At 27.4% G+C, this 11,975-nt stretch overlaps 1 protein-coding gene across 1 annotated transcript; it reads right to left on the reverse strand.

Moving 5' to 3' along the window:
• Nucleotides 1-6,181: 6,181 nt before the first annotated feature.
• Nucleotides 6,182-10,031, reverse strand: LOC107459207 (DNA repair protein RAD51 homolog 3). The gene is made up of 9 exons (XM_016077421.3): nt 9,875-10,031; nt 9,630-9,734; nt 8,329-8,451; nt 8,131-8,164; nt 7,948-8,018; nt 7,633-7,859; nt 7,282-7,413; nt 6,907-6,973; nt 6,182-6,812 (listed from the first exon to the last, which is right to left on the reverse strand). Exons 1-9 carry the CDS (start codon nt 9,972-9,974, stop codon nt 6,766-6,768), a joined length of 906 nt encoding a protein of 301 aa, XP_015932907.1. The 5' UTR covers nt 9,975-10,031; the 3' UTR covers nt 6,182-6,765.
• Nucleotides 10,032-11,975: the final 1,944 nt, after the last annotated feature.

An 11,975-nucleotide genomic window follows, 5' to 3' on the forward strand; every position in this document is an offset into this window, starting at 1 on the left:
TTTAAAAGAGCAATCATCAAAACATGACACATTGGATAGGGTAAGTTATCCCTCATTTATTCAAGGTAGCTTAGTATTCATCTAAAACTAATTATTGTCCTTATTATTAATATTATTATTGTTATTATTATTATTCTAGAACTTGACACATTTAGTGATTTTGAAATTCTTAAACATAAATATTAATATTTTATTAAACATTATTTATATACATCATACTTGAAATTCAAATACATAGAAGATAAAACTTAACAAAATAATTTTTACAAAAGTAAACTTTAATTTCTTTTAATAACAAATAATTTTTTTAATGATATTGTAAAAATTATTAAATTATACTGTCTTAAAATAAGAGTAAATAACCATTTCTAACTATGAAAGATTTTTTTTGGTGATAAATTTTGTATTACATCTATATTTTGATATTTAATTTTCAAATATAAATTGAATTAAAAGTCATTTAAAAATTAATTGAGAAAAATGTGATAAATATATTACATAAATAAAAAATGATTAGTTAAACATAAAAGAAAATTATATTTTTCATGATTAAATTACTTAAACATGAAAAGGTTGTGCATTACATATATGAATAATGATTTACCTACCTAATCAAACTATATATGCATGATAAAGTAATTTAAATATAATATGACTCTTTTATAAATTCCAAATGTAGATCAAGGCATAAAATACCCATAAAAATAAAATATATTCTAAAAAATTTACATAACTTAGATCAATCCACCATATATTAAAAGTTATAATTGACTTCTATTTTATATCAATAGTTATAATGGCTTACAGCTAAATGTCATATTAAAATTATTTTAATATTTTAAAAAATATATAATTTTTATTCTTTATAAAAAATTATAATAAATAAAAAATATTAAAAATAATAAATTTATATATTAAATATAAAATGACATATTTTTTATTGTTTAAAGAAATATATTATATATATTCTGCAACTAGTGGAGAAACAAATAAAAGGAAGGAAAATGGATTGAATCTTTTAAAGTGATAACAACTGTTAGTTCTATGCACGAGGTTCTCAACTTATTTACATACTCTTTGATAAGCTGTACATTTTATATACAAAGTGATACATAAAATACCTAAACTCCACAATTTTGCAGTAGATATATGTAAGGATAAGATAATATGTCAAAGAATATTGATGCTATAGAGTCATCAAATTCTGATAGGATGAAATTATTTAATTTGAGTGAAAATAAAAGAGTAATTAATATAGATAATAACAATAAAAAATAAAAATAAATTGTATACATACATAGTCGAAAACATTAGTCTTTTAAAAAGAATGATTTATAGTAATTTTGGTGCTCCTAAACATGTAAAGAAAAAAAAAATTTATGAAAGTGAATAAGTATTATGTTATACAAAAAAGTACTGTGGTTAATTTTTTTTTGAGTTAATTTTGTTGTCATAATTTTTTTTATTTATTATATTTTTTTGAATTAATTTGCTTGAAACTATTTCTAATTGTTATGTTGAGAATGAAATAATCATAAAGTGATGAACTATATATTAAATTTGTGATAATTTATTTTATATTTAATTAAACATTTTAAGTCCCGATTAAATTTCAGTTAGACCATTAAATTATTGAACTAATTATTTTATCAGTTTTTTTAACGGGTTTGATTCTCGGAAAGAAAAGTATAATTTAAAAAAAATATAATTAAAAAAGATATTTAATTGAAAGTCTTAATCGAATATAGTCCTACATGGATTCAGTTACAAATTTTTAGGCTATAAGAATCTACTTGAAAATTTAATAAAATTATAAGAACTAATAGAGTAATTAATGGCAAACTATATAATTGGAATATGAAGGGTTGAGAATATAATTTTTTCCTTCTAAAATACTCTTTATCATATATAATTTATAAAAAGCATGTTTTTTTTATTTCAAAACTCGAATAAAAAACCTCTCAATTAGAAAATAATCTCTTTACCATCTTGATTAATTTCTTATTTACTATTATTATATGTATTTAAGTAATGAAAAAATGAATTAATAGTCACATTAATACCTATTAATTCTTGTTTTAGTGTCATTAAATTAATAAAAAATATTTTTTTATTTTTCAATGTGTTTATAAATTTTTAGTAGTAAAAGTAAAAGCACTAAATTTTAAAAAGTTACAATTTACATTTTTTTTAAAAGTAGATTTTTTTCTTAAAAAATATGTTTTTCACATAATAAATAAAAAAAGTACTTTTATATTGTTATACTTAAATATAATTGATAGATAAAAAGATTTTTTGCATGAGATATCTAAACATAAAATTATTTTACTTTTTAAAAAATCTTTTAAAAAAAAGATAATTAAAAAAAAAATCTTCTATCAGAAACTCATCCAAATAAATTCTTAATATATCAATATTAGCAATAAATAAATAACAAATTATTTAATATTTAATATTTAATATTTTCATGTTATTTAATTCAACACATTTTGATACGTTTATAAAAAAAATTTATTGTTCTCATGTGTTATATATTTGCCTCCACGACCTAATATTTTTGAATCCGTGACTAATTAACATGTGTTTTATATGTTAAGTTACTCTTTATTTTATGTAATTATTTCTCTTGATTTTTAATTTTTTTTTTCTTCTCTTATTAATTTGTAAAATTGTAATATAGAAAATCCTAAAATTTCAACCACTCAACTAATAAAAAGTCCAAAATATTTATCATCAAACACAATTCTACTCCCCAAAATTAACATCAATAATCCAACCCAATATGGTCAACAGCCCATAGAGAAAGGCCAACTCAGTTTATATTATTATCAAGGGTGTTCATCCCTATAGCATTCTTAGGTTTATCAATTCTTTAATTGTGACACTTTAATTTGTTTTATCTCTTCTGTTTGTACTAGAATCATGATTAATCACTCTGGATACTAGTCTTTAGCCCTCGTCTATATCTCCAAGTATACAAATTGGATTTCAGTGATTCTTGATTGTAACTCTTTTATTTATTTATTTATTAATTTATTTTGTTCAAGGATTATAACTTGTGATTTAGAACGTGGGCTTTTTTTTCGTTGTAAAATCGTCGAATTCGCTTGTAACTTGAGATACTGGGTACCTCGTGCGAGTTCTACTTTCTTTTTTTTCCAAGTGGTGAGTGGTGCGAATTCTACTTTCTTTTTTTCCAAGTGGTGAGTGGACTATGGAATTTAGGTTATATCAATGTAAATCTTCTGCTGCAACGTAAACTTTTTCCGCCTCTTCCTCTTTTTTCTTTTTTCTGCTCGCGTTCTTCCTTATTGATCTGCATTACCTTTGTCGTTCTCCTCTGGTCGCGTTCATCTTCTCGTTTTCTTATTTCGATCTGGTTGCATTTATCTTCTTCCTATTTTTTTTCGTTTTCTTCTTCGATCTGCACTTCTGAATCGAAACAATAAATGACTCAACTTCAAATCAGGAGAGCGATTTGGATTACTCTTCTGAAACGAATCAAATTGACAAAGTTTGGATTATTCAATTTTGAATCGAATTGAATGAAATGCAATTGCTAATTGAATTTAATTAAATGGACGGAGGTGTACTGAATTGAATTGAATTGAATTGATAATATGTAAATTGTAGGCAAAGTTATTTGAATTTGATTTATATAATGGATTATGTTTCGTTCACTCAATACTATACAATTGTTTCACCATGAGTACTGTGTTCGGTTCACCATGAGCACTGTGTTCGGTTCATTCTGCAGAAAGCTGTTTGAATTTGATTTTATATAATGGATTATGTTTCGTTCATTCAGTACTATACAATTGTATTGTGTTCGGTTCACCATGAATACTATGTTCGGTTCACCATGAGTACTGTGTTCGGTTCATTCTGCACTATTCAAATCTCTTTTTCGTCACCTTCTAGTGCTTCTTCACCAGAGAGAAAATGAGGAAAAGACAAAAAAAAATACAGCAGCAACAACAACAAAAGAATGACGATATGGTTTCAAGGTTTAGGGTTTCAGGGTTTAGGGTTTATGGGTTCAGGGTTCAGTGTGTTTCAAACTTTCGGTTCGCCCCGTGTATTAATTTTGGTTTACCGTGTTCATGGTTGAGGGTTTAGCATTTAGGTGTCTAGGGTTTAGAGTTCAGGGTTCAAGGTTTTAGGGGTTTAGGGTTTACGATAAGGTTCAGGATTTAGTGTTTAGGGTTTAGCATTCAGGGTTCAGAGTTCAGTGTTCAGGGTTCGGGTTCAGGGTTTAGGGTTTAGGGTTTATGGTTTAACGTTCAGGGTTTAGAGTTGATAGTTCATGGTTTGAGTTCAGGGTTTAGGGTTTAAAGTTTAGGTTTCTAGCATTATTTACCATCTAATGATGACATTAATATAATTTAATTCAATAAATTTATTTATCATCTTTTGATTTAATAAAAATTCTATTTTATCTGAAAATTTCAAGATTTCTCAACCTAAAGATCATCCATGTTAAATCATTAAGAAATATAACTGAGAGCGCGGAAGCGTCCCTTCATTCGAGAGCATGATTGAGATCAAAGAGCTTGGCTTTTGTGGTTCTTTGATCATCGTCAACCAAAACCTTCTGTATCATTGATAAGGCTGAATCATATAACCGTTATATAAATCATTTAATATGAAATTACTTAATTTGTAATTATAATTAATATATGTATTGCCCATAAATATATTAAGAAATAATAATTTCCTAACAATCTTCAATTTGGGCTATACATACATATTTTCATGAGATAATCACTTATAAATTTCACGCGCACATATGAATGTTATTTTCCAGATTACTTTAATAATCTGGTGTGTCTCATACACAAGTTATAAAATTATCGCAGCTTTTATTACATTAATATCGCAACGAAACCACGATGATCGCCATACTAAAATACTCAACCACATAGATCAAATTTGGATCAGAAAATTCAAAAATTATATGCAAAAATAATCTCATGCATGTCTATTTTCAACTGATCCAACTTGAATAAAAATTCTATTTTATTCGGTAATAGAATCAGATGAAACTACAAGAGTAATGCTCAAACTCATAGCGACGATGACTAAGTGATGAGTTTGTGAAGGAAGATAAGAGTTGTGAAGGAGTAGGCGATGATGGGCTCAGCAACAACCATGACAAGAGTTATGAGGATATTTGTGAGAAGTCGAGAAGAAGAAAACTCTGGGTGAGAATGACTGTGTTTCTCTTGCATGGCTATAAAGTATAGACCGAAGTTATGAATAACTGAATCCGTGATGTGAGACAAATCCTAATTCCTAAAAAGTGTTTATATGTATATATCCAGGGCATATACACCCTAAATCCGACCACGCCCTGTCCTGAGCAAAATCAGCCCCGACTCGGGTCAAGTTATTACCCTCCCCAACTGGGTATGGACGAATCGAATATTCCTGCCAAGTCTAACCACGTATTGATGCTCTATTTATTAAGGGTTTATCGCTAGTTAATGGATTGCTACACACACAAAACAAGATTTTAGCTCCTAATAGTTGTTTAAACGTACGAATGAGATGACTACTCAACAAACTCAAATTGATTAAGACAAATATTAATTATTTTTAATATTTTAATATTAAAAATATTGAGAGTTTGATTTTAATTATAACTTTGTAAAATATTTATAATAATAATTAATGCATATATTTTATTTAATTTTTAATATAATTTTTATATAATTTTATATATTATCCTATATAAAATACAAAAATATACACTAACATATTTAACTATTAAGTTATCAAAAACAGTTTTTGCACTATATACGTTTAATGTATCTATTAATAAATATATTTTGTATCTTATATTGTAAATTTTGTACACATTTTTTTATTTATGTTTTATATTCATTTTATTAATAAATGTATTATACGCAAAAAAATATCTACAATAAATATTACCCTTTTATATAGAATATGTCTATTAATAATAGTCATCATATATAGCCATAATATGGTCGTATAATAAATATCTTAACATTAATTAGGAATTATTTTATAATATCATTTTTTAGTCGCGTTCATTAGAAAGTAGAGAACCAGAAATCCTGAAGAATATGTGCGTTTAAGTAGAAGTTTCATTTTTATTTTGTTATTTTATATTATATAATATTGGATAGTATCCGAAATAATGCAGAAAAGCCTATTATCAAAGAAATCTTTGAATTAAAACAGCAAAGAACTTGGATTTCTAGTTTTGGTTTGATCCAAAAGGGAGGCTAATAAAGTTGCCAATTCCTAGCTAAAGAAGGAGCTCAATCAGAATTAGATTTCCGGTAGTAGCTAAGTGCAAATAGTTCGGTTCATGCCGCTATTATGTTTTATTGTGGTTGTTAGGAATTTGGATTCTCTAAATTTTAAATTTTTACTTGGGATGGTAAAGGGTAATCTCTAACTTTTAAATAGTTTTCTCTCATATTTTTTCTATAAATAGTGAGAGATCACACTTTACACTTTAAAATAACATTCAAAATTTAGAGGAAACCTAGCTATATTAGTTTTTTTGTCTTTAAATTTGCCTTTTCTTTTCTTTCTCTTTTGTATCTCATTCACTCAAAACAAAAGAAAAGTTTTAGAGTGTGTTCCCAGTCAAAAAGAATCTCACACTATCTTGATTCGTTTGCAGCTTGAATTAGAATTACGGATCCCTCTAGTGGTCACGGAATACGCTGCAGATGCTGATTTCAGAGAGGGAGATTTGTCAATATACGCATGCTGTTCATCGCCATTTCAAAATAAGATGATCCGATTCGTGCATGAATGCGACCAGCTATCGCCTGTTCAATCGTTATAAACAACAAACAAAGCTTTCAACAAAAATGCATCTGATCAAGGGATGAATTCAATAAAAGTAAAAAATAAAACACTTACCTAGTGCAAGGGTCAATTGATATGAACCTTCAATGTACTTGGTTGTCACTTGATTCAAAAGAACAACCTACCAAACACAAAATCAAGATTTAGTTTTAGTTCACTGTTAATGAAAAAAATTATACAGACATCTATTTATATATGATTACATCAGTAAGCACAAGAACTTTTTATATCCACAATATAAAAGAATAAATTTGATCGAATGGAAAAAATCTAAGGTGGTAAAGAAGAGTAAAAGATAACAGAGAAAGCCATCAAGTATTGGGCATGAAGAAGTCAAGGTAATAAGAGCAACTTGATTTGGTTGCAATCACATATTATAAAGTTCAAAACAAAACACCTCTGGCAAAAAGAATAAAAATAGTTTCTTACAGCCAAACAGAACTTTCTTGCAAGTTTCATCAACTTCAAAGCCATTTCATTCAATAACCGAGTCCTGAGTGCCATGTCTTCAAAATCTTGGCGGAAATGGAAGGTGACACTGTCAATAATGATCATTTTTACCTGGAATAGCATAATCAGTACCGATCATGATAGAACTCTTAAAAATGTACAACAAATATTAATTGAAAACAATTGGAAAGAAAACAAAAAGCTACTTCTATAGGTCCATGTCTAGAATCTAGCAAATACTATGTGACTGACTAATGCTAAAATAAAAATCGAAATTGTCATCAAGATGGATTTATAAAAGTTATCAATCAATGGATAAAATATACTCACATCTTTATGCTCTTCGATGAATTTATCTAAGTAATTCACCAAAGCAATTTGTTCAGTATAGCTGCAAACGCGAAAATAGAATATATTTTCCAATATACTATTGGGATGCATTTTGACTTCGCAATCTTGAACATTGTTGTGAAAGTGGTTGCTATATTCTGACATGTCTTCTATGCATGCTTCCGCAATTTGTAAAACACGCTCAACCATAAAACTTCCCTCTGTGTCTGAGTATAACACAGGTGAAAAAATTCCAATAAATGATCTTAATAAATCAAATGTTGCATGAGTTATAGATCTGATTAAGGCTCTTACCAATGTATATTGCCTTCCCACCTAGACCACCATACTCTAGTGGAATCTGAACATTTACTGCAAGTTGAATCCTGCAAATGTAAACAACCAAATTTCACTACTAAAATTAACCAAAATAATTCACAATTTAGGATGAAATGAAAACAAGAACATGAGGCGAAAAATTGGGATGACAAAGCATACCCAATTTGTGTTTTACCAATGCCGGGAACTCCACCTAATTAAATAAACACAGAATTATATTGCAACCCGCGCTAAGGAAGAAGGAAGGAAGAAAAATGTTGTAACATTCATGCTCATATACAAGTTAAAGAACATACAATTTAATTAGAAATCATAAACAATTTCATCATATTAGGAGAATCCAAAGCAGTCGCTAACCTAATTCAGTAACTTCTTTGCAGGTAATCCCTCCACCAAGGATGTTATCTAGATCCACACAAGATGTCGTAATGCGAGTACTAAACTTTTCCTCATTAAGCATAGTCCACGCAGTCTGACCACCTTACATGACACAAAACACCAAATGAATCAAAAGCAAAACAAAAAGGAAGGATTATATGAAATTCTTTGGACAATCATGCACAGTAGAATCCTAAAGCAAATTGAATTCACGTAACACACAAAACAAAATTATAAGCATTCCAATAGTTATAAACAAAATTCACATACTCACATAACCTGGTAACCGTAATATTTTATAAAGAAATAGAATGTCAAATAACTCTTAAGCATAGCCTCCTAACAGCTTTTCAAGTTTCAACTTCTCCATCAGCCAGTAATGTTCACATACTCATTGCGCGGACAATTTCTTTTGACGAAGATTAAACTAATGGTTTAGGAGAGTCAACTACCTAGCTATTAATTACTTGGTATAGATTCAGTCATAGCATCTATAACATAATACAAGCTTCCAAAAGCTTTGATCACATAACCTGAAACTTCTGTGGCACGGTAGTTCCAGTTTTCAATAGTACAGCACCAAAAACAATTGAAGAGAGCTTTCCCTGTCCTCATTCTGTTTGGACCATTACATTTTAACATAAATTAACAGTATCCACTCTATTCCTTAGAGTAAACCACCATTTTGAACCCACAAAAGATTGGTACATCATGCCCCCAACAAAAGGATTTAGTCTGTCTCACAAAATGCACCGAAGTCAGATTAAATCAATCCTAATTTCCTTGTTACTTTCACCACTATGAAATAATGGTGTACTCATTTCAAGTTCATAACCGAACACAACTATTACATATAACAATACCAAAAAAAAAGAGAAAAAAACTCCCAAAATTTTGATATCAAGCCAAAACTAAACAATTGCTAAGTTAAAAATTAGAAAAGAGAGAAAAAAAAATATGAAATAGCAACGCTATATGGCCAGCAAATATTATTAATTTGGACCAGTATTTCCCTTGCAAAAATTTGCACCTATATTTACAGTATTTGTACACATAAAGCACATGGTTTACACTTATATTTACCCAAGTTTAAACATAAGTCAACACAATTTGCACCCACATTTATCAAAGTTTGCATAAATAAATCAGTAAAATTTATTTGTTGAAGATAATTTGATACTTATACTGACCAAATCCTGGTCCAAATTGATAAAAAAATGCTCAAGAGTTTCTGAAAATGAAAAGTAGCCATATATGAGAAAATCAGAATCATCACATACCATAGAGGTTAGAAGTATTACTATTCCCAATTGATGGGTCCAAAGCACTGGTTTGGGATGCATATTTCAGAATTTCACAAGCCTCGTCCTGAGATACTTCGATATCTATTCAAAATCAAATAATGCGCATGTCAAAAACTAAAACCGCTCCCTTTCTTTCTTTTATTGAACCCTAATAATTGAAAAATGCAGGAAAAAGAGGGAATCGAAAAAGCAAAAAAAAAAAAAAAGATCGAAAGGTTAACCTGTGGCAAGTTGTGAAGCGGAAGCACGGGAAATGGAATGGAGTGAAGTATAGCCAGCTGCCAAGAGCTTCCCTCTCTTCGAAGCTGATATTGGAAGCATTCCCACCTCTATTTTTCATCTTCTTCACTCTTGACTAGTTAGTAGAGAATGTTTGGACCTACAAGAATCGGAATTCATTTAAAAATGGAATTATTTTTGTTATAGTTTGAAACAAATAAAAATAAATAATTTTAATTTATTTCACAATTTTAATTTTTATGTTTACAAATTAGATTAAAAGTGGCCAATTTTTAAATTAATTCTCATAAGTCATAATAACCATGTTTAACATTTGAAATATAAAAACGAATGAAGTTTAGACACTTAGTTGAGTTGCGTGTCTATGTGTCATGTGTTGAATGCATTTCAGACTTGTATTGATACTTGAGCTGTCAGTGGCAAAAATATAAAAGGAGATGCTGTGCTTCAGCAACAACCTTTAAAAAATGCGTGCGGCGGAGTTGTTTCCTATTAGAACAGGGATAACCAAGACTCCAACATCAGTCTAACAGGAAACACGCGTGTTTGTCGTATCTAGTGGTGTTTTAATAAAAAATAATTTTTTCGAACACATTTAAACACACTTAAATATAATCACGTATCAACATGTTTAATTTTATTTTTAACATATATTCTTGAAATAAATTTATAAATACTATATATTATTATTTATTTAAACAAAAAATATTTTAAATAAAATATTAAAAATAATTAAAAAATTAATTATATTTTAATATCAATAAAATATCAAAATATCATTACGATTTATTTAAAAAATAATTTATATTTATATATATGCATGTTTCTGTATCATGTTGTGTTCCATGTCACTGTCCTACATTATGGATAAAACCTATTCCTACTTATGACGGAATGTTTTATTAAAAAAATAAACTATCAAAAATTCACATCGTTTACAAAAATAATTTCAAAACATACAAACAAACGAATAAATACTTGAAAGGTTTACAAACGTGACAAAAATAATTATATATTAAATATATATTCTAAAAAATATTTTAAAAATTAAATTTTAATATAAATTTTTATAAATATTTTTTTTTAAAAAATGTGAATTATGAAATTTTTTTGAAAAATAAAAAAATTTTTGAGATCATATTTTGCTTTGATTTTTTGTGTGCACCATCTAAATAACTATTCAAATATTATCACAAAATTTTTAATTAAATAAATAAATTATTTGCTAAATAAAAATATTTTTGCCACTTATAAAAAAAATATAATATTTATTAATTATTTTTGTTAAGTTTTCTAATGACTTATTTGTTATTTTTATCAATGACATATATTTTTAAATACTATTTTAATAATTTGTCCTTAAATAAAACTTATCTATCTATAACAATACATAGAGGGGATATGAAAGTTGGTGTCCAATTCTTTCTTATTTTATCTCTATGCACTGTAGTCCAAAATCATGGAGCAATTTGTATGTACAATTTCTATCATGGAGCAGTTCGTATGTGCAATTTCTATCATGGAGCAATTTCTATTACCATGGAGTCCGTTTGTATGTACAGTTATTGTTATTTCTATAATTTTGTATATATTATTCGTATTCTCTTATATCATTATTATCATTATTTTTTTTGCATTTTTATTCTCACTCTTTTTTAATTCTTTCTTCTATTTATATTAACTTAGACGTTCAATACAAAATTCTACATGTACAATTACAACAAACAAAAAATATGGACACTAAACTTCTTTCTTTCAATTATTTATCTTTATTATTATATATGGTGTTCTTTTTTTCTCTTCGAATATTTTTTGTTTCTTCTTTTTTTCAACTATAACATATATCATTGAAAACACAATATAAAAGGAAGCATAGTACGATAAATATATTATCTTTTAATTTATGTTCATTTTAGTTTGTATAGTTTTATTCTGAATACAGTACTCTGTGAGTATTGTATACAATTCATTCTCACTCTAATTATTCTATTAGAGTTTCTTTGTAACTATCAAAATAAATATTATATGTAAAGATAGTATTTTTCTCTCCTCCTCTCTTTCACTCTCTCGTATTGTTTAGTT

This window comes from Arachis duranensis, chromosome 7, assembly GCF_000817695.3.
Source record: "Arachis duranensis cultivar V14167 chromosome 7, aradu.V14167.gnm2.J7QH, whole genome shotgun sequence".
Classification (NCBI taxonomy): Eukaryota; Viridiplantae; Streptophyta; class Magnoliopsida; order Fabales; family Fabaceae; genus Arachis; species Arachis duranensis.